Consider the following 24,530-nt stretch of genomic DNA (forward strand, 5'->3'; position numbering starts at 1 on the left):
CCTCAGACTTCATTCAAAATGTGGGTGTTTGATGGAGAGTTGCGGTTAGTGAGTTTGGAGACAGTTTTGAGGTTTATGAGAGTGAGGAGAGAAAGTCAGGAGAGAATGGAGCCAGCTAAGAAGAGGAGGATGTCCTCCCCTGTGTTTTGATCTTATTCCTCCCAACAAGGTATGTAAATTTCTACAGAAGATGTATTTTCATAATACTGATGGTGCAATACAATTTATGTTAAGTGGCTTTACTTTTGTACAAGGTGAAGTGTTTGCTATGTGCCAGGGAGCTGGGATATAACAACAACACCTCATCCATGCTTAGGCACTACAGAGCTTTGCATGAGAATAAGGGGAACACCGATTGTGGAGCAAGACCAGGTGAGCCATCAAATGCCATGATAATACAGCATGCAGTAATGTAACTAAATGATATAACAATATTATACAACTGTAATAGGTTACGTGTGTGATATTTATATTTGTGCTTTGTCTTTATTGTCTTTCCTCAGGAGAACAATCTCAAATAGATGAAGACCTGGTTAGCATGGTGATCGAGGACTCCCAGCCATTTAGCATTGTGGAGGACAAAGGATTTAAAAGATTTGTTAAATCATTAAATCCTAGCTATGTTCTCCCCACTAAAAAGGTCATAAAAGCAGTGGAAATTTAGTTTTTACAGAATAAAATGTGAACAGGCAGGACTGTGTAGCTGTCCATACCTCAACGTTACAAAAGCACAACCACTGTCCACACCCCAACCACACCTCACCTCACAGTAAATGATCATTTCCATTTTAAGCATTTCCAAATAATCATTTTCCATACTGCCAGTATAAATATACACAGTATACTGCCATCACTACAATATACATGTTTTACACACTCCTTTTGTTGTTGACATTTACAGGCAGTGTGCAAGAGGCCACACTTCAAATTCTTGCCAACTAATATTTTTACGTCCTGTAGATGTCCTACTAGAGCAAATGAAGCTTCAAGACGCTTTGTGCTGGGGTGAACCAATTGGATGAAAAGCTTCAATGCTTCATGAAGCTTCATCTGCCCATCACTAGGATCCAAGCGCAGGACTCAGACACTGAACTGTAAATCAAACCTCAGCTTTATTGCTGGCATAAAACAAAAGAAGAAACTGAGCAATGGTACTGAACATGGAAAACTGCCACAAAAACACACATGCATGATCTGATGGTACGACGCAACACCAAGCATGGGAAAACACAGGGCTTATATACACAGGGTAGTAACGGGGGAATCTGCAACAGGAGGGAGACACAGCTGGGAGAGATCAGGGCTAACGAGACATGGGGAACAAAGCTGCACACACTAACATAAGAAAAAGACTTTCACAATAAAACAGGAAACATGAATCACAACTCAGAGACACGGACTCAACACAGAACGACAGAAAATGACACATGGAACTGAACTATATATGAAACCACAATTCCTAAACATGGTTAACAGAAACATGAAACTCAAATAATAATCATCACAACCACAACAAGAGAACAAGAAAACAATCCATGATGCAATCCATGACTCAAAATACTGTGACAGTCATACTCACTCCAAATGCCATGCACAGTAGCAAGGCGACAGATGTGATTCGGCACAACAGAAATAAACTGAATTGAAGGGAATTGAACCAATTTATTTTATTGCGTTAAAAAATGATTTTCAGAGCTTAATTTTCATTTGTTCAAAAGGATTTCTTTCTATAATACTGACACGTTGTGGCACCATTTGCACAATCATGGTACACCATGATTACATTTGTAGTTTATTATTAACAGGAACACAGTGGAAAGTATATTATTGGGATCATTTAAATGAGTGGTGGAAACCACTTCTTCTTCCACCTGTCATAGTAATATGCAAAATATGACAATGAAGAGTCATCACGGTTCATGTGTGCTCACTCACTCACTCACTGACAATAATGGCTGATCACAGACGGCCAAGACACAGTTTATGACACATGTGGCAAGACCACAAACCTTGTCAAACACAAACAAAAGTAAATCATAACACAGAACATGATGATGAGATAACGAGGCAAACTGAAGAGAGGGATAAACTGAGAGGGATAGGTGCTGCTGAGGAAAGAAGTGTCACTCGTAGAGTCCTTTGGTGCTGCAGGCACTACCGCCTCACATCAATTCAGTTGGTCAATATTTAGTCAGGTAATGTTGTAGAGCATTTAAAGTGGATTATATAGAATAGCTTTCATTAAATTATACAGTATATCTGCAGTGAAGGTTAGGCTTTCAAAAATAAAAATACAACTTAAGAATATTTTATATATAAAATAGATAGATAATAATATGTAAATAGAAAATGTTTCCCAGCTTTATTATTATTATCAGTCACATTTGTTTTGACTGACTGCATTCTTGTATGATAATTCTTCATAATGAAACAATAAGAACAAGTAGTCTGATGTCTAGTATTCATTATGAATGTATCATTTGAAGTAACCTACTTTTGCTTTGGATTTTGCAAACACACTAAGGTTTTGTAGAAAGTATTTGTTTCAGATCAGTATCGTCGATATCAGCCTGAATTTTACTTGATATTAGACTGGAATGAAAATCAGTGGTGTCACACATCACTGCTAGATCTAGCTGTGTTTTAACAATGCCATTGGCATTTATCCACTGCACCTGAAAGAGGGTGCCTTTCAAATGGATGAGGAGTGGAAGAGCTCATGATCCAAAGCATACCACATCATCTGTAAAACACGATGGAGGCAGTGTGAAGGGTTGGCTGTGCATGGCTGCCATTGGCACTGGGACACTAGTGTTTATTGTGACACAGGACAGAAGCACCCAAATGAATTCTGCGATGTTCAGAGACATATTGTCTGTTCTAATTGAGCTAATGCAGCTAATGCTAAATGCAGTCAAATCGATTGGGCTGCATTTCATAATACAGATGGACAATGACCCAAAATATCCAATCAAAGCAACCCAGGAGTTTATTAAAACAAAGAAGTGGAATACTCTTGAATGGCCAAGTCAGTCACCTGATCTTAACCCAACTGATCATAGATTTCACTTGTTGAAGACTAAACTTCAGACAGCAAGGCCCACAAACAAACAGCAACTGAAACCTGCTGATATGAAGGCCTAGCAGGGCATTAAAAAGGAGGAAACCCAGCGTCTGGTGATGTCCATGAGTTTAAGACTTTAGCCTTTCATTGCTGGAAAAGGGTTTTTAACCAAGTATTGTACATAGTTTCAGTTATTTAATTAGTCCAAATACTTTAGAGCCCCTGAAACATTTACAATTCATTGTAGTAACGTACAGAACCAAAATTATTAAAAAGTCTCTGTCCAGATATTTATGGACCAAACTGTATTTACATGTAATTATATCTGGTTTATACTGTGAACTTGACTGGCATGCTCCAAAAATTATGTTAATATATGTTAAGTATAGAAAAAAAAGAAAACAAAACAAAAAAAGACTAAAAGAAAGAAAAAGAATAAAATGTTAGACTGATGGCATCTTGTAAACAAAAGGTCAAACTAAACTTGAAAACTAAAATCATTCTGGAAGAACACTTTCTGGGCATCAATTTAACTCTAGATTTTAGCAAAATAGCCTTTTGATCTTATTTCACACTTGCATACTGAATTGGTGGCACTAATCTATGGCGCTCTACTCACTTCCTTCAAAGTGTTCAGCACCTATGATACATGACTACATGAGTGAAAGCTGCAGGTCATTTGGTTGGAGCCACAATAATGTGGTTTCGGCTCAGGCTGATGTGGGCTGTGCATTCATTACAGAGCCATGTTCATTTCTTGACCGCAAAAGCTTTGCTTCTCTAAACAGCAGTGAGACAGTCTTTGTGCTCAATCGCTGGGACCTTTTCCAGTATTTGCTTCCAGTGGTAAGATCACTTTCTAATTTATGACATAACTCCTCCATTAACATGTCTTCAACCAAGGCTTTCATGTTACTCCTGGAAACAGTTAATTATTATAAAAATAATTATGTAATTTTCATCTCTGAGAATCAACAGGCATATCCTACAACTTCTGTTAAAAAATAATAGTAATAAAACGTTTAACCATTTTATTTTCAAAACCTTAGATCAGGAAACAGCAAACAAACATTGATCTGAATATCTCAGACTGGTGCCAGTGGTGACACAAGGTTGCAGGGTTTACGTAGGGAGGTGGCTGGAAACTATACTGGAAACTTGACTGGCATTCAAACAACTTTTTTAGGTTTTGCAAATTTCAAAACAATGCTGTGACACATGAGGGGTCGGAATAATGTAGCTCTGACAGCAATTTGTGGCTTTCTGAGCAGGACAGATCTGAAACCGTTTGTGGTGAACTACCATTCAAAGAGCCACGGTGGTGTGCTAACACATCCTGTGGCATATTATTACACTTGCTGCTAAAACACCCAGATGTGTCCCACTTGTTTAAATCGATTTATTTCAATTTAATTACACAGTGGCAATTCACAACACCAGCTGCATCAAAGCACTTGACTTTACCTTACACTACCTCCTTTCAACAAGCCCTTGGTGATGGAGGGAAGGCAAAAAATAAAAACTTGTTTTTAACAGGGATAAACCTCCTGCAGAAGCAGGGTCATGGATGGGCAGTCTGCCATCAACCGTTAGGAATAAGGAAATAGCAAGCAGAAGGATATAGGACAAAGGACAGACAAGAGGAGGCACACTTAATAATGAATTATTACTGAAGAAATACTCACTGCGTCATGGGATGTCCCCCAGAAGCCAATGCTTGTTGCAGCATATTTAATGGATCACTTATCTCGAACAAACACTAGTAAGCCTGCTGTCCGAAAGAAATGAAATGTTAGATACTATGATGCTTTGAGATCTATAAGATAAGATGGGGCCTGGTTATGTAAAACTTTATATGTGAGGAAATTAAATTTTGGATTCTGTACGGTTAATTTACTTTTTTCTCAAAATGGATGAAATGCTTTGGCACATATTTACTAGTTAACAAAATAAGAATCTGGCTCCAGTTCCACACACTTAAAAATACAATCTGAAAAATGTTTTAACTGGTGGTGTTGCATTAAAAGCTGTTTGCTTTTCTGAAGAATTTCTGCAGACGGTTTTTGAGATGAGCAGCCTACTTTCTGTTTTCCCCCTTAACTGCAGAGCATTGAAAAGATGGTTCCTTGATAAAAAAAAAAGAGCCATTTCTCTGAAACAGCAATGATAAAGACATGTAAATGACAAACAACTGATCAGATGTGCGCAGCAGTTTTTGATACCAAAAATCATTTCCCAAATTCTAAAACCACAAATGGTGTCAGTTATTACATCTTTAAAAAAAAAAAAAAGTAAAAAGAAAAAGAAAACAACAATTGAGAGGGCAACATGGAAGGACAACAGCAAAACAAATAAGAATACTAACTAGGCTTACTAGCACTTGATTGGTCGATGACCTATTTACTCCAGAGCTATAACCACCCCAACAGTAGTACAACCGAGGCAGCTAAGCCAAAAAAACTGAAAGTCACCATACAAATACACCATACAAATAAATAGATAGGAACTGAAACAGAGAAATGTGAAATTCAGTTCTTGGAAAATCATGAGGTTAAAAGGAAAATCAAAACTCAATAATGTTGCAAACACATCACTGGAAGAAAAATAAATAAATACAGTAATAATAAGGTAATGTGTCTCATCAGAGGGTGATGAGACACACTCGTCACCACTTCGCATCAGTGTGAGGATTTACGCCCTGTTTTTGCTGTTGTCCTGCATCCTGTTTTCCCCTTCTAGTGTGCTTTTCTATGTTCTGGATTCTGTTTTCTTTTGTTTGTGTGCATTTGTATTCTGTGGCTTCTGTGCCAGCTGTGAAAAAGGGGCTTATGTTTTAATAATTTATTTATGCATTTGGATCTTAATTCTGCAACCTCTGGCAGTATCTATGCTTGAACAGCTGTGTGTTTGATAACCAAGGAGGTTATGTGAATGTAGTTGTGTTCAGGAAAAAATAAAAGAAAACAAAACCAGTATGCATGCAGAAAGGAAGGTTTCTTAGCTCATTTCTTAAAAGGAAGATAAAGCCAAACACATGATTGGAAGAAATAGAGGAAGTGATGTGCATGTGTATAGAGTACTCGAATGTGACAGACAGTAGATAATAGCCGAACTTGACGTAACCACGGCACAGATGAACATGAGCGGATGCATCTTCAATTCTGCCTTTGACCACTGAGACTGAAGCAACTCCCCTCGGCTCTAACATCAGTTCAGCATTTCAGGTAAAAAAAACTTTATCTTGGTCAAATTTCTCAATTTATATTCCTCCATTAAGACAAACATTTGTTACAGTTACTGTAGTGTTTATTAACAGTATGTTTTTTTCTGCCTATTTCTCCTGCTTAAAATATTTTTTCACTCTATGTTATGTCATCAAATGGTGCTCAACCAGGAGCCTAACCTGACCAGGGGAGACATTGTGTTTTTACTCTTTGACTGAAGTCTGGCACACATTTTATTAACAACACATAAGTAAGTACAATTTATTTATATATCACTTTTTTATATATAAAAATCACAAAGTGCTTCACAATAAAATCAGAAATATCAATAAAATAATATAAAACAACGGAAAAAAATAATTTAGAGCTTGTTTCTAGAGAAATGTATTCAGAAATGTCTTCAATGGAGTCTAGACAGCGTACACACAACAGAAGAGAATTTTACAATTAAAAAAGAAAAAGATGTGAAAATTTAAACTATAGATTAACAGAACACACTTTTAAAAAAAACTGGAAAAATAACATATGTCTGATCATGCATTAGGACTCAGAAGATTTTCTGGGAAGAAACATTAGCTCAGTCACTAATATAAGCCACAGGAGAGGCCGTTAGAGGTTTGATGCACTCTAGTTTAGTCAGCAGTCAGACTTCTATGTGAACAGAGAGGCACTCTCAAAGTTGTGTGTTTCTTTTGTGGGTTTTTTTTTTCTGTCTTTAAGTTGCCAAAAGATTTTTTGGAATGTGTTATTCCAGCCAAAATCTTTTCTCTTCTTTCTTTATTATCACATCTTTTTTGCTAATTTGCATTAAAACCATAATTCTGCTTGCTAAAGTTACTGAACATAACAGGTTTATTAAAAAACATATAATACATTCACAGACACTGATATGGTGAAACAATTTTTTGTCCCATTTCTTTAGAGTCTTCAGTTTAATCTATAATAGTGACACCTGATCAGATATGGATGTAAACTTTAATTTGAGTGGTTGGTAGGGACAGAAAACTACATGTTTTCTCATCTTGTAAACTGTATGGTCAAATCGTTCGTTGTTTGTTTTGCCTTTAACTGCAGCAGCTTTGTTTCCCAATAGAAAACACACTTAACAGCTCTTTTCCTATGAAGTGCTACTTACCCTCTTTCTATTTTTCCCCCCTCCACACACTCATTCAGCTGCATCATACATGCAATATGTTTTGTAGTTCATCTCCGGTTGTATTGAGCTACTTTTAGGACCCACTGATGGCTGGATTATTCTGATGAAATCTTGATACATAAAACCTTATATTGTGTAAGGAGCTTGGAAAAGAAAAGCATCTGGACTTCTTTAAGTTGCTTGAACATGTTTCACCTGTCATCCGAGAAGCTTCTTCAGTTCTAAGGGTCAAATGTGGAGAGTCTCAGATTTAAGCTCTGTGGGAGTAACCCACCGAGAGGGACAAAGGACCCCTAATGATGCTCTACCTATATCACATGAGTCAAGGTGTGAAAATGGGTGTAGGTCACAATCAGCCAAGGTTTTGGGTGAGCTCATTGTGAAACCTAGCCCCCACCCCATATGTGATTTCCTGAGGTCAGATGGCCCAGGATGTGAGTGGGCGTTACGGCGTCTGGGAAGGGATCTCAAAACTGGATTATAGATGGCAGACAGTTGGTGTTGTAGAGAGAAGAACACAAACCTGAGGACAGTCATACCCATTGTTAGCAGCATAAACTCAGCCACTTACAACATTTCGAAACACCTTGCTACCATCCTTGCACCTCTTGTGAGGAACACCCCACATCACATCAAGAACTCCACCAACTTCACCGACAAGGTCCAGAAACTTACCCTGGATTCAGATGAAACCTTTGATGTAGTCTCTCTCTTCACTTGGTGTCACCTATTGTAGCCAACCTTTACATGGAGGAAGTGGAAAGAAAAGCTCTTGGCTCCTTAAAGGGAGAGTACCCAGCCACTGGTACAGATATGTAGACGACACTTGGGTCAAAATCAAAAGACAAGAAGTGGAATCCTTCACTGCTCACATCAACGCTGTGGATAAAAACCATCAAGTTCACCAGAGAAGACACAAAGGATAACTGTTTGCTTTTCCTGGATTGCGGCGTGCGCATTGAAGACAATGGAAGCTTCACCATTGAAGTTTACCGTAAGCCCACACATACGGACCAGTACCTCCTCTTTGACTGGGAAAAACACAGACACAGCCGTTATGGCACCAACTCCGGCAGGCATACACTTTAACAACACTAGAAACACTGACATGGAGTCTAATTCAACGATCCTGCGCCGGAGGAAGCTCCATCGCTCTGTTAAGTAGCTCCCCCGACGATCCTGATCAGAAGCAGGTGTGTGGTAAGCTAGGCGTGACCAGCAGCTGGCAGGGCCACACCCATCAGGCCTGCAGGTGGCTGTCCTTCATCCTCCAGCCTCACACACACACACACACCAGCATGGAACACAAGAGCACAGTGCAGCAAACATACATCCAATACACTAATAACAATAAAGGTCCACACTGTTCACGAACCCCGAGTCCCCGGCACCGGGTCCGTGACAGATAGTCACTTAGAATCTATCTTTTCCTCACATCCGCATAGCAGCTTGCCCATATCAGTAGCATCAGTCACTGAAGAGGAAATGTGCACTGTTTTATCAAGCTCAGCAATGCCTCGGCACCTGGACACCAGAAGCAAAATTTCCTTGATCAAGGAATTGACCTCACAGTCCATTGTTCTTTCAGTGGGCTTGTTTCAGTTATTGTGCAAATGTACTGTTTATGAGGTTGGGGAAACCTGCAGTCAGCTGAGACTGAAGAAATCACTTGGATAAGTGCTGAAACGTTTCTCCCACTGAAAACAGATGTACAGGATCAACCTTTTGGAATCTACTTAGCTGGATGATTGCGCATGCATCAAGAAATCTTATTGGGTGTTAACCAAAGTACTGTGGATTCAAACTTGTTAACTATTGGGTTTGCCAGTTTATATTCATCTGGAACTCCTCTCGGTATTCCCATTGCATCCATACATGTTGGAGAATTTTGTGTAAGATCAAAATTGTCTAATATAGACTGTCTACTTAGATTTCTGGACTGCTGTACCTTTTGCCTATGTCCTATAACTGTTACTGGCAGTCCCAACTGGTACCTAACCAGATACTAGGGAGGAAATTTAACAGCCTTTTCCCTCCACAATATCAAAACAAATCTACCCATGATATCAAAATCTTGAGGAATTTGACCATAAAGTCACATTCATTGTGTTGTTACCCCAGTCAGGGCTTATCTCTCACACTTTGGTAAGATTCCTCCGTGTCAGACATGTATAATTACCCTCGTTTGGTATGAAAACTGATGGTGTGGTCAAGTCGGGTGCTATAGGAAACAAAAGCTCAGGACAGAACAGTTATCAGTCATGTGTTGACTATGCAAAGCTAGTATACATTTAAATTCCTCTCGATCTTCTGGGTATAATGGTACATTATAATTGGATCTATCAGGGTTAAACTCAATGAGTTAAATTTTGTCTTTCTTTTTTGCGACATCAATAACATATGCCCTTACTAGTTGTATTCTACTTTTTACTGATTGACTACCTTCAAGGAAAAAAAAAAAAACAGTCCCGTGGACGAGTTCTTGCTATTACATAAATCCATTTTGGATGTGACAAATCGGCCATGTCTTTTCTTATATACAAATATTGTTTTGGCTATTTTACTCTTGAAAGTTCGATTAGCATTTTTTACAATGCCCTGCAATGCTGGATGGTAAAATGCTTCACAGATGAGTAACACCAAGAGCTTTCTCCACCTCTGCCAAATGTTTTTTGGAGCAGAACCAAAACCGAATCCACACAGGCAGTTCAGGAAGCTGACCCAGGGCTGGCTGCATGGACTCCCCGGAGCCTCCAACGGAGACGGAAGATGGCTGGAGCGGCTCCTCAGAAGCTCCAACGGAGACATGCGGCTGGACGGGCCCCTCGAACCCCCAGGGGAAACAGACAGCTGGCGCAGTTCTCCAGAACCCCCAGCGGGAACAGACAAAGGACCAGCATGTGTAGGGACCTCTGGCGAAGATGAGACAGATAGCTGGAACAGTTCTCCTGAACTGCCAACGGAGACAGATGGCGGCGTGGGAGCGTACTGGATGGCCTCTCCTGAGGCTCCAGTAGGAACAGATGCAGGGTCAGAAGGTGCAGAGACCCCTGACTGAACAGTTAGCTGAACAAGTGGTTTAGCTAAAAGGTAAACAAATGCAACCGATACATGAAACTATACATTTTTAGACATAAGTTGGAATGGCCACCGTTTTCTTTGTGAGTATTTATTACACGGCGTGCTGCGGGGAAAAGCCTGTTCTAACGTTTCAGTCTAAGGTTTATTTTTTATCACCTGTCGGCTCTTTTTTACTTCTCATCCGTAAATAATCTGCTCTTTCACGTGATTCAGTTTATTTTGAAAAGTCTCAACAGGATCTTGAGCTTTATTGTGAAAGGTTTATGTGGAACATAAACAAGCGGACACGCGATGGTGTTACCGTCGTTGTTGCTAACGACAACGTCCGTAGTGTGGTTATATTAAATATAAGAGAAAGAGAGAACTTCAAGAAATTAATATAGCCACTACAGTGACCATCAAAACGATGAAAAAATATTGCTGTAAAAAGTTTATTTTGCGACACCATGAAACAAACGATAGCGTAAAATGAAACGATAGACGTTTTTATATCGTCATCCGATATATATCCTTATATCGAACAGCCCTACTTTCAGGGACTCTTTCAGTCCAAATTGTTCAGATCTGCTTAAATGATGGCGAGATTATCAAACTAAAATTTCAGTGCACTGTGAAAGTAACAAAAATAAAAAGTGTGGTTATATTAAATATAAGAGAAAGAGAGAACTGTAAGAAATTAATATAGCCACTACAGTGACCATCAAAACAGTGAAAAAGTATTTCTGCAAACGTTTATTTTGTGACACCACTAAACAAACGATAGCGTAAAATGAAACGATTAATTTTTTTATATCGAACGTGTGAGGAAGAAATTGAACTCACAGATAGCTGCATGCTCGAGTAATCATAGCTCTGTTTCCCTCCCTCTGATGCGTTCTCAAGCAGCTCCTGCTCTGAAAATGTGTAGCTTGCTCATCAGCTTAGAAGTGACTGCATGCAAAACAACAATCAGACTCACTCACACCCGTGCACACACACAGGCCCATTCTGACGTCAATAACGAGCCTCCCTTCGCGTGTCCTGACACGAGGCTCCACACAGTCCTTGAATGTAGCTTTACCCTGCACGTTGGTAAAGGCTTTTATGTCACCCTCGGTGATGGGCCCCTTCTCTATGTGTGCCCGACACTGGGCCTCACGATCCCCGATCATGGCTCTCCCCGAGAGACTTAAGTAGTTCCCAACTACACTCCGTATATACGAAACTGAAAGTATAGTCATACAAAGTTGTTCCCAGATGAGATCTGCTTTGGAAGTGTGGATCCGTGCCCGTCGAGGGGGAGACAGACACTATACAACTGGCCCAGCAACAAACCTTACGTCCTGGAACTTCTCTACAGGCCACCTAAGGTCCTGGCTGATGTCAGGCTTCGGCCCGTCGTTCCCCTCCTCGGCGAACTAAGATCCCACATCCGCCTCGAAGGACCAATTAAATATCAGGGATTAGGGATGGGTATCGTTTAGGTTTTATCCGATACCGGTGCCAAACCGGTACTTTTGAAACGGTGCCGGTGCTTAAACGGTGCTTGAACCGCTGCTTAAAGAATGGAGAACCCAAAATTGGTCCAAAAACTTCTCATGTTCAGCTGTTTTTTTTTTTGTAAAAAGATAACAATGTTAGCCTTTTCTGCAGCTATAGGGCATATATGGTATCACTCTTGGCTGGAAGCAGTGCTTAAACAATGGAAAAAACACAAACTTTGTCCAAAAACCTCTCATGTTTAGCTGTTTTCCACTTTGTCTTTGGTCATTTTAGCCTTTTTGGCCAGGGTGAAGGGAGTATCTGCCATCAAACAATAAGGCAGCCGCATGTAGCTATGATGATGTTTGCTAGTTCACCTTACATGCATTAATGTAATAACGTGGTTAGCCTACTCAACGTAAATTACACACGAACAACATTAAGCTACGCAGAGAAGAACGGCTGCTGCTGCATCATCATCCTCATCATTTCTGCTACACCGGCAGGGCTAGGGGCCAGGACTCTCCTCTTCGGGTTTCTGGGGGATGTTGCTAACTCCGGGTCCGATAACAGGCACCACACCCGCAGTAGATGCGCTCGGTGTGAGGTCTCGCAGCAAGCTATCAAATACGACGCATTTTTCGGCTTTTAAAAAAACCGCTATGCGTTGCCAGGTGTTTCATTGGATTTGAGGTGTGACCTCCTTTGCATAGTATCACAGTATCAGCTTAAAGCACTTGTTGCAGGCTGCTGAGTTTGCATCTTTTGCTGTGAAGTACAACAAGACTTTGACTGCTTCACCTTGGGCATTTTTAATCTGTAGCTCTGCTCTAAAAGAATGTACGTACCTGGACCCGCCCACTATCCTCGTAAACGTAAAATGATTGGTGATAATTCAAAGTGTATCACATCTCAGGAAAAAAAAGCACCGAAATGTGCGCTGCTTTTCGGTCTGGTTACTGCCGTTTATGTCCGAACCGGTGCCATCATGGCACCCATCCCTATCAGGGATATATACCTGAAACTGCTGGATAAGCAGACACTCACTCAAGAACGAGATAGCACAGCACTCTTTATTGCATTTGCTGAAAAGGAAGTAGCTGCCTCCGAACTACTTCAACTACCTTCCCTCTGCAAGCTGCTTTCATTGGTTAGCCTCATGAATATGCATTTTACAAATACATGTGACATGCCTAAGCAGGCATATCTAAACAACATCAGTCTGTGTGTGTGTGTGTGTGTGTATTTCTGTGTGACTTCCTGCTGATTACAAAAGGGTCATCTATGCTCCTCCAGTATATGGCTCAACTTTAACGGTTCACCATATACAAGCATAGGCGAGCCACTAAGTGGCCGGGAGTGACCATTCCTCGGAAGATAAGGAAACCAGGATCTCGCATGTAATGTGCCTGTAGTTAAACATTACGGCCTCCCCACAATTTAAAGGCTGGGGAGGAGAACAAAAGAATATCTGAACATACTCTTTAAGACAAGGCTTACAACCTAAAGCACAACAATAACAACATTTCATGAAATCACTCTAACAGCGTACTCACTTATTTCCTCATACAGATTACAGTGTTTACCCTCCACTGCGCAGCACCTGATCTTATCAGTTCTGTACGTTATAAAAAGTTTTTGTTTAACCATGCACGAAATCCTAATCCTTCATTTGCACAGTAAAATGTTTCCTCTTTTTCTGTTTGGTCATGTTCCCTCTAGTTAGGCAAAGGACTTATGAAGGTTTTTCTCTATGATTGCAGAAACCAGATTTTTACTTAACAGCTCTTTTCCTTTAAAGTGCTACTGTTTTTGCTTCCCTGGTAAAATCTCTTTTACTTTATAACATGTTAACTTTCTGAACATATCTTGTTTTACCAACAACAGCATTGTTAACATCTTTATCTTATCTTTGTGGCTCTTTTGGGGAAAGTTATGTAATTTAGGACTACTGTAGAACATTATTTACTCCATTAAGCTCTCACAGCAAGAGTTTTTCTTTTTTTTAAATCTTGCATTAAAAAAAGAAAAAAGAATTCCTAAATCTTTGGAAACTGTAGTAGCTGAAAGGACTGATATTTAATTTCCAACCCTTATGAAGACTGGAGAAGAATGTTTTCAGCTACAAATAATCCATGAATCAGGGTTGAACCTTGAAAGAGGCTGTACTTTTTTAAAATGCCTTACAAGTGATCTGGGAAACAGCTGTTTCCATACCAGGACATGATGTTCTGCGTGAAGATGCTTTCCACAGCACCTGTATAGAAAGTCCTGAGCATCCCTGGAGAGACCCTGAACTTCCTCAGTTTTCAGAGGTGGTACCTGCGTTCACTTGGGGTGGGATGTAAGACCATCCTTAGACTATAACCTGAGTTTTAATATTTAGAGATCTTGGTTTATAGATTTCAACATGAGCCATAGTTTTTGTTTCTTGATACTTTTATTAGTTTCATTTTGTTTTTGTCATGGTCCTGGTACTTTTACTTTTGATAGTTTTATGTATTGTGACTGTGGTCCCATATGGAAAAGAAATAGTAAAAACTTATATGTGATTACTCATGAAAGTGGCCACTTTCTTATTACTTTCATATATTGTTTTAGTAAGTATCCAAAACATACAAGTTTCATTATATAATTTTTCAAGGGATCTTATATATGTTTTCACTCTTGTATGCTTTTCATACAAGTTTCACACAAGACAGATACAAACTTTATAAGATTTATATATATCTTTTCCATATGGGGTGTTTTGGTTTCCCTGGGTTTAGTTGTGTTCCCTGTTTGGTGTCATCCTTGCCTGTGTATCCCCTTTTGTGTTGTAAGGTCTCTGTGTTAGTCTGCGTCTCTGAGTCTGTGTCCGTGTGTGTGTGTGTGTTTCCTGTTTTACATTGAAGGTCCGTGTCTGATCTCAGTGTGTTCAGTTTACTTTCCCCTGGTTCGTCAGGTCTGATTACTCCCAGCTGTGCCCTCCTTTTGTGTCTCATTCCCTCGTTATTCTTCTGTGTATTTAAACCTCGTGTCTGCCTCTGTTAGTTGCTGGTTCGTCTGTGTTATTTGGTGTTTTCTTGTCTGTGAATCTCCCGCTGGCATCCTGTGAATTCTCCCTGCAAGTTGCTTTCTCTCGTGTTCAGGTTTGTTGTTTAGGTTTTAGTTTTCCCAGTGTAGTGTATTTTTAACTTTGGTTTTTCGCCTTTTGTTTGTTATCACTCGGGTTCTGTGTCAATAAAGCCCTCTCACTTCACTGCATATCTGCATCTTGGGTCCTTTGTTAAATCCACACGGCTTGCTCCGGCAACTAGTGATGGGCAGATGAAGCTTCCTGAAGCACTGAAGCTTTTCATCCAATTGGTTCACCCCAGCGCAAAGCGTCTTGAAGCTTCATTTGCTCTAGTAGGACATCTACAGGACGTAAAAATATTAGTTGGCATGAATTTGACGGGTGTGGCCTTTCGCACACAGCCTGTAAATGTCAACAACAAAAGGAGTGTGTAAAACATGTATATCGTAGTGATGGCAGTATACTGTGTATATTTATACTGGCAGTATGGAAAATGATCATTTGGAAATGCTTAAAATGGAAATGATCATTTACTGTGAGGTGTGGTTGGGGTGTGGACAGTGGTTGTGCTTTTGTAACGTTGAGGTATGGACAGCTACAGACTGAGCCTCAGTCTTGCCCACATTTTATTCTGTAAAAACTAAATTTTCACTGCTTTTATGACCTTTTTAGTGGGGAGAACATAGCTAGGATTTAATGATTTATCAAATCTTTTAAATCCTTTGTCCTCCACAATGCTAAATGGCTGGGAGTCCTCGATCACCTTGCCAACCAGGTTTTGATCTATTTGAGATTGTTCTCCTGAGGAAAGACAACAAAAACAAAGCGCTAATATAAATATCACACACGTAACTTATTACAGTTGTATAATATTGTTATATCATTTAGTTACATTACTGCATGCTATATTATCATTTGATGGCTCACCTGGTCTTGCTCCACAATCGGTGTTCCCCTTATTCTCATGCAAAGCTCTGTAGTGCCTAAGCATGGATGAGGTGTTGTTGTTATATCCCAGCTCCCTGGCACATAGCAAACACTTCACCTTGTACAAAAGTAAAGGCGCTTAACATAAATTGTATTGCACCATCAGTATTATGAAAATACATCTTCTGTAGAAATTTACATACCTTGTTGGGAGATATAAGATCAAAATGTTCCCACACAGGGGAGGACATCCTCCTCTTCTTAGCTGGCTCCATTCTCTCCTGACTTTCTCTCCTCACTCTCATAAACCTCCAAACTGTCTCCAAACTCACTAACTGCAACTCTCCATCAAACACCCACATTTTGAATGAAGTCTGAGGGGTTTATATTGCTGTCAAAGGTTCGGCAAAGTTCGAACCACTTCCTGAACCAGTCACGTGGTACAGCCGGGCAACGAGGCTTCGGACGTCATTTTCAGCTCCTCCCATAAATGAAGCAAGCCTCGATACGTGCATCGCGGAAATGACCCCTCAATTACTCAATACCCCTCAATTATTATTTTTCTGCATTTGGGTCTTAATTCTGCAACCTCTGACATTATCTATGCTTGGGCAGCTGTGTGTCTGACAATCAGGGAGGTGGCATGAATGTGGTTGTAAACAGGAAACAAAATAAAACAAAAATGCTATGCATGCAGAAAGAAAGGTCTTTTATGTGTTCATGTCTTTAAAGGACGATAAAGAAAAACACATGATGAGAAGAAAAAGAGGAAGTGGTGTTCGTGTGTATAGTACACAAATTTGACAGAAAGTAGATAACAGCCAAACTTGATGTAACCACAGCACAGATTAACATGAGTGTGCATCTCCACTTCTGCCTCTGTTCACTAAGACTTAACCAACGCCTCAGCTCTAACATCAGTTCAACATTTCAGGTACGAAACTTTGTCTTGGTCAGATTTCTCAATTTTTATTCCTCCATTAAGACAAATACTTGCTACCGTTACTGTAGGGTTTATAAACAGTGAGTTTTCCTGCCTTGTTCACCTGTTCAAAATAATCTTCCTCTCTATGGTATATCAGAACAATGATGCTCACCGTGAGCCTAAACTAACCAAAGAAGGCATTGTTTTGTTTCTTTGATTGAAGTCCGGTACACATTTAATTGACAGTAAGTTAAAAAGAAAAAATAGAAAGATATGAAAATTTTCACTGTAGTTTAACGGAGACCACAAGTCTCTGCTAGAAGATTTTGAGGGAAGAAAAAAAAACACTTTGTCGGTACATTCGCTCAGTCACTAATATATTGTTACATTGAGGATAGATGTCCAAAAATAATTTATTCACTGAAAAATATTTGTGGACACTACATCTTTCCTTCCTCAAAACTGTAACAAAATCCATGGAAAATGACAACTGAGAAAATGTCATCAGTTTGCCAAAGAACACGAGAAGCGCGTTACTGGACTTTATAAGATTGAACTAATATTTTTGGCAAAGTGTGGTAGAGGGGTTTGTGTATCATAAGGATCCAGGAGCTATGTTCTCAGGCCCAGTTGGGTCCCTTTAGGGCAGGGGTGTCCAAACTTTTTTCACCGAGGGCCACATACATAAAAATATAGGAGGGGCTGGGCCACTTACTAGAAATTAGGTATATAGTCTAAACTTTAGTGTATTAAAGTTAGAAAAATCAATTAAAAGTGGTCAAATATGTTATATTGTTGAATATAATTAAAGACAAAACTTTAAATATATTCAACAATATTTAAGTTATTAGGCTTAGCAACACACCTATTAACGTTCATTTGAAACAGTTATCAACATTAACAGACTGAACTGGACTTAATAACAGGAGTGCATATAATTTTAGTAAATTATTCTGGTGAGTGTCATCTGCACTGGGTATGTAAATCGGGGCATCCAGCTGCGGTGCTGATCCGATGCCACTTGTGCCACAAATAGGAAGAATGTCACTTGATCAAAGAGCAAATCTGCATCAGATGACATCAACTGACTTTGTGTGTGCGCTGTGCACAGCGGTGTGTAGTCTGTGTGTTAACAAAAAAACGCATATAAGAAAGTGGTGCACAAAAAGCAGGGTAGTGACAGAATTGATGCGCGTGATTGATATTTAAAGCATGTGTACCTGCACATGCATGCTTATTAACCCACAGGTACTGTGGAATATATTTTTTACTCACCTAAAGTGGGAACGGCATTGCACTCAGTTGGAGCACTGATGCTGCGCTGTGGACCGAAGGATGGCTGGTTGGTCTGGAGTAAACTTAGTGGTTGAGATGCGAAGGACCTCTTGGAGATCGCTCATTTTGGTTCTTTGCTCACATATGTATGTTGAGCCAAATAGACTGATATTTTTTTTTTGAGTGGCATCATTTAAGTCCCACTTTGTGAATTGAGTCTGACAGCTTCAAAAATATCCATACCCGTTGTTGTGCCTTTTAGACTCTTAAGATCGAGCAGCTCCTCTGAAACTCCAAAGTTCTCATCCACTCCCCACAAAAAAATTAGCAGCTGTCCGATGTCTGTGGCATCAGTGCTCTCATCACATGCAATGGAGTAAAAATCCTGCACTTTTTCCGGACACATTATTTAGGCAACTTTAATGTGGCAGTATTTTATGAGGTCTCCATCTCAAAAAGGCTTGCCATGTCTTGCGATGAGTTGGGCGACTTCAATGCTGGCTATTGTAGCCTTTTCCTGGACCTTTGAGCACGAAAAAAAAAACTGTTGCTGACCCTGCAGGATAGCTACCATTTGCTTTACTTTCTGCTCTCGCTCAGCACCAGTGTAGGATGCATAGGCCTGATGTTTGATTTCATAATGACGTCGTACATTATACACTTTTCATAACCGCCACAGTTTCAGTGCAGATCAAACAGACACACTTCCCCTTGAATTCTTTGAAGAAATATTCACTCTCCTACCATGTCTGAAATTTTCTGCACTCACTTTCTACCTTTCGCTTCTTTGGTTCTGCCATGTTTAGTAACTTGAGGTAAATTTCTTCTGTGATTGTCCTTTTTGATGGAGCAACTGCCTTGATCAACAGTAGCTCCCCCTGGTGTTAAAACTAGGAAATGCAATACACTCAAGCAAAAGCTGAAGTGGGGGCCATATTCTATTTTATAAAATTTCTTGTGGGCCTATTAAATATGGGCCGTAGTTTGGAAACCCCTGCTATAGGGTCTCCCAAGGCAAATTAGTCATGGATGAGGGGTCAGACAAAGAGTCACTGAAAAAAAACAACTTAAAAAACACAAACCCTATGACATCAGAGACATCACTGCAACAGTTTACTCTGCTTAACTGGTCACTTGGGTTAACTGGTTCTGGGCAGTTAACCCTGTCTCACCCCAGGCTCAAGCCCTGGGATGGGGGTTTGAGGATGTTTCTCTATCTCTCTTAGCCCATAGGATCCAGCCTATTGGCTAACCTAAAAGAGCTGCACACATCTGTCTTCCTGTTAGGCACAGGAAAGGCTGTTAGAGGTTTTCTTCACTGTGGTTTAAAGATATGATCAATGCAGAGAGAGGCACTCAAGCAACGCAGCAAAGTTGCATGTTTCTTTTGTGCATAGTTTTTTTTGTGTCTGTCTTAAAGGTGCCATTTTTAATTTTTTCTGTTCTGTTTCTGTTTTTTTCCTTCTCAGGCACACAATGTGTCCCAATGCCTCGCTGCTCACCGACACTCACAAATCTGAGGATGACCAGACAACTATGGTGGGCATCAATTCCATAGTGCACAATATCACCATCGTCCTCTTAATGCTCACCGTTGTGCTCGGAATCACAGGAAACTCCATGGTGATCTGGGTGGCTGGCTTCAAACTTAAGGTGGATATAAAGTATGTTTCAAATGCCTTCTGAACTTGCCATTTATCTTTTTAACAAAAGCTCAGTGAAAACAACAACAACAACAACTTGGGGTTAATATCTTGGCTAAAGAGATTTGGCATGCAGACTGGAGCAGCCAGGGATCAAACCTCCTACGTTTTGATCCAAGCTTGCCCTTATCTTTCAGGTTTAGGTATCAAAAGTACTTGTTTAGGGCTAAGAATGGACCAAAATACATCCTTTTGCAGTACAAATTAACAAGTTGACTAACTTAGGATGACATTTGCTACCACAGATCTTCATTAACTAAGTTGAAGATGTTTCCTGTCTCATCCGAGAAGCTTATAAAAGAAACAGCTTTTAGAGGTGCTGCAACAAGTACCGACAGGGACTAGAAAGAGAGAGCACATTTGTCCCATACAGACTTCACTTCATTGGCTCCCTGTTAAATCAAGAACCTGGTATAAAATCCTTCTTCTTGAATACAAGATCTTGAATAATCATCAAATCTTGTATAATCTCTATTTTCGAGATTGGCTTATATCAGAACTTGATCAGGTTACTCTGGATCCTCCTTTGCTTCACAGGAAGCCTCCACGCTTAGTCTGGCTGTCCTATCTTCCTCACATCACCTGCAACTGGTCTTGGCAAATGGCCGCACCTCCCTTAGCTTACTTCTGTCAGAGATTTCTTCCTGTTAAACGGGAGTTTTTCCATCCCACTGTCCTCATGTGCTTGCTTACGTCATCCACTTTCAGTGACATGTAGTCAGGATTTTGGAGAACTACATGGAAGCATGTGTGGGGTGGATGAAAACCCCTCTCATCCCTCTGAGTGGAATCGTGTTCGCAGAGCATGAATCTGCTGTAGCCTTTGCAAAGTGACGCTCTGGTGTGCAATGGCTTCTTTGTGGTTGAGTTCTAAACGCGCAGATATTTGAACTGACACACACCAAATGTAACTTCATATGTGGTAATAATACCTAAACCTGTAAAATTATCTTATCTGCTTGTGGTTATATCTTTTTTAACACACTGCTTTTGACATAAATAAATTGGCATAGATAACATCCCAGTCAGGTTACTTGCTTCTTCCATTTTTTCTATTTTTTTCTTCCTCTTATCTCTTTTCCATCTTTTATTTTCTTCTGCCTCAACAGCTGACGGTCACCAATGTGTGGCTGGTGAATTTGGCGATAGCAGACCTGATCTTCTGCTTCACACGAATCTCCTCTCTCACTAAGCTGTTCTTGTCAGACCACTGGCCTTTTGGCCTCTTCCTCTGTAAGTTCACCGGCTTCTTCAAATACACCAACATGTTCTGCTCTGTGTTCCTGCTGGCTGTGATCAGTCTGGATCGAATGGTCTGCATCTGGTGGCCAGTCTTCACAAAGCGCCGACGCACCCTGTCGGCAGCGAGGGTGGTGGCAGTCTGCGTCTGGATTGCAGCGATCCTCTTCAGCATTCCCTACTTCATCCATCGCCAAATGTACATGGACAACAACAACCTGACTAAATGTTCTGTGGACCCGAAAGAGAAGGCAGAGGGGTACAACAGCACCAAAGTTGCTCTCTACTCCATCCGCTTCCTGTGTGGCTTCATATTTCCTTTTATGGTCATTCTAATCTGTTATACCTTGGCTGGGGTGGGAATCCGACGCACCCGTCTGTCAGGGAAGTCCCGCCCTCTGCGTGTAATAGCATGTTTGGTCATTGCCTTCTTCCTGTGCTGGGCACCTTATCACTGCCTCCAACTTGTGAGAATGATCAATGGTGATAATGATGTGATGAAAATCTGGTTTACTGTAGCACAGAGCATTGCCTATTTTAACAGCTGTGTGAACCCACTGCTGTACTTTTGCATGGGGCTAAAATTGAGGGATAGGTTTAAAAACGGTCTGATGGGAGTTTATACAAGGGCTCTGACAGATTATACAGGTGGCCAAATTACTCCGTGCACTGATCAGTCTTTGGATTGAAGCTCTGTGTTTACAACAATCTTGTAAAAGCAGAAAGGAGTTTGACAGCAGTGGGTGCAAAGTTTTTTTTGAGTAATTGTGATGCTCGGAAGATTACGTGTCCATTTTTTAGTTTTTAACAAATGTAAACTGGAGTGCAGACACTTTGATCTGTCTGTTACTACACAGGAAATCAAATTATTATTATTTTTATTACTTTCATTGTATTGTGAAGAAGGCACAAAGATCGTAAATGTTGCTCAAAAAATGTACATATGTATATAATATGTTATAGAGCTTGATTTTTTTCTTTAACATAGTAGACCATTTTTTAAATGCCTTCAAATTTATGAAAGAGTATTATTCTTTGATATCTATTGTCCATCAATGCAACTTGTAATCTCTATGACTGTTGGAACAATTTACTCAAACAATATCTAAAAATCAAATAAATTATGTATATGTATATATTCGTGTCTCTGTGTGTGTGGTTTCAAAGTTTGTCTCATAACCATCTGACGCCTGACATGCAGTTTTTATGTTATTTGGGGCCGTTACTACTGAAACGTTTCCACACACACTACTGAAAACCAAGGCGTTTCAGGTGAACAGGACAGTGACCAAAGACAAACTAGCATATTTCAAAATGCAGATAAGTGCTAAGGCCTAAGCCTCAGCAGATACCATCAGAACTCTGTTGAATCCAACAGCTATGGGGCAGCAACCTGTTGCAGCTACAAGTGTGGATGTGCTGGATAGTCATCACTGATCAATGGCCATGAGCACCATTCACACAGAGTTGGGGAATCGCTACAATCAGAAATGACGGATTTATGTGACTGAGGACATCATTTCCTGTTTGATTGCAGAAACCACACTTTTACTCAACAGCTCTTTTCTTTTGAAATGCTACTGTTTTTGCCTCCACTCGTAAAATCTCTGGTAAAGAGATTTATGTTCAAATGTGCCACGTCCCCATTGTCTGTGTTCAACATTTTCATCTTTATATTATTCTTGTGACTTGAGCTAATCCTGCAGGATCTAACAGCCATCTATGTGTGTGAGTGACAAACGGGCAAGTGATATAAATGTGTTTCTGTGTAAACTAAAGTGACATAACGCTATGCAAAAACCAGGACAAAGTCAGAGACAGTGAAAAAAGGAAGCTGTGTGCGTGTGAGTGACATAACAGAAACTAACGGTAATAAAGCTATAGTTCCCATGACAGACATCGTTAGATTGCATTTTCACTTCTTCCTCTTATCACTAAGACTGAAGCAGCTCACCACAGCTCTGTGAGAGCACTTTAATATTTCAGGTAAGAAAATAATTCTGGGTTAGATTTCTCTTATCAGATTGTTGTTTGATATTTGGACTGTGGTCAGGTGATGGGATTTGATTTTTGTGCCATTCATGGTTTTGTCCACTACACCGGAATGCGAATAACAAAATATTTTCACAGAACTTACAAAGGATTCCCTCTTTGATTGCAGAAACCACATTTTAACTTAACAGCTCTTTTCCTTTGAGCTGCTACTGTTTTTGTTTATAACATATTAACTTTCTGAACAAATCTTGTTTTTACCAACATCAGTGTTGTTAACATCTTTATGTTATCTTTTTGGCTCTTTGGGGGAATTTTATGTCATTTAGGACTACTGTAGAACATTATTTACTCCTTTAAGCTCTCACAGCAAGAGTTTTTTTTAAAAAAAAATCTTGCATTAACCTCCAAACATGTAGGAAGTGTCATGAAAAAAGAATTCCTAAATCTTTGGAAACTTTAGTAGCTGAAAGGACTGATATTTAATTTCCAACTCCTATGAAGACTGGAGAAGAATGTTTTCAACTACAAATAATCCATCAGTCAGGGTTGAACCTTGAAAGAGGCTGTACTTTTTTTTTTTTTACAATGCTTACAAGTAATCGATGTGCAATTGTGAGCAGTGTAAGGAGCACCCATATGTAGGGCAAGAAGTCCCCTCATATGAAGCAAAGTAGAAGCCGGTCACAGACAGCTGGCTGGTGTGAGGTGTGGACGAATGCAGACAACGAAGGTGGGACTGAACTTAGCAAAAAGTGAGCCTTTATTGTGGCTGATGAGAAACATAAATGAAATGAGTAAACCAGCTAGATGAGAACTAACATAAAAACTTAAACTGGGAAGAACTAAATGCATGGAATCTGAAATACTTGGAGGCATGGAGACACATAGAAAACTGTGCCAGACAAACACAGGGAAACTCGCACGAGGGAACACATGGGAGCACAGCTGGGACAGTAGACATAATGACATCGCAAAGTAACACAGAACACACTGAGCACGGGATGAAAGACTGTCAAAATAAAACATGTAATATACTGGGAGGAAGACTAAAACACACAGGTTTGACACTGGGACCTGGGGGAGAACAAACATGAGGACAAACAGACTGAGAAGATGGAGAGGGTGAGAGAACAAGATGGGCTGGGGAGAAAACACATGGATGCACATGACAGACAGGAGAGACATGGTAGTGGGTGGCTGTGGCTCAGGTGGTAGAGCAGATCAGCTACTGATTGGAAGGTTGGTGGTTTGATCCTTGGCTTCCCCAGTCTGCATGCCAAATATCCTTGGGCAAGATACTAACCCCAAGTTGCTCTCTGATGCATTCATCAGAGTGTGAATGTGTGTGAATGTAGATTAGTTTGCACTTGAGTTTAGAAGTGCTCGTATGAGTGGGTGTGAATGAGGCATGTTGTATACAGC

The 24,530-nt window shown here is 40.1% G+C and overlaps 1 protein-coding gene across 1 annotated transcript; it reads left to right on the top strand.

Moving 5' to 3' along the window:
- The first annotated feature begins 19,647 nt into the window (after positions 1-19,647).
- On the top strand, positions 19,648-21,802 carry LOC146609233 (formyl peptide receptor 2-like). Its single transcript, XM_085346596.1, has 2 exons — positions 19,648-19,824; positions 20,984-21,802. The coding sequence occupies exons 1-2, from the start codon at positions 19,648-19,650 to the stop codon at positions 21,800-21,802; spliced, it is 996 nt and encodes a 331-aa protein (XP_085202722.1).
- The last annotated feature ends 2,728 nt before the right edge of the window (positions 21,803-24,530 follow it).

The sequence above is a fragment of the Diplotaxodon limnothrissa genome, linkage group LG22 (genome assembly GCF_057381915.1).
Source record: "Diplotaxodon limnothrissa isolate DT_005_m linkage group LG22, D_limnothrissa_male_GT1.1, whole genome shotgun sequence".
Lineage (NCBI taxonomy): Eukaryota > Metazoa > Chordata > Actinopteri > Cichliformes > Cichlidae > Diplotaxodon > Diplotaxodon limnothrissa.

What these genes read in the sequence shown, in the direction of transcription:
- LOC146609233 (XM_085346596.1), top strand. Translation starts at nt 19,648, where the DNA reads ATGTGTCCCAATGCCTCGCTGCTCACCGACACTCACAAATCTGAGGAT. An exon ending in TGGCTGGCTTCAAACTTAAG is followed by an intron (nt 19,825 to 20,983) that starts GTGGATATAAAG and finishes CTGCCTCAACAG; the next exon opens with CTGACGGTCACCAATGTGTG.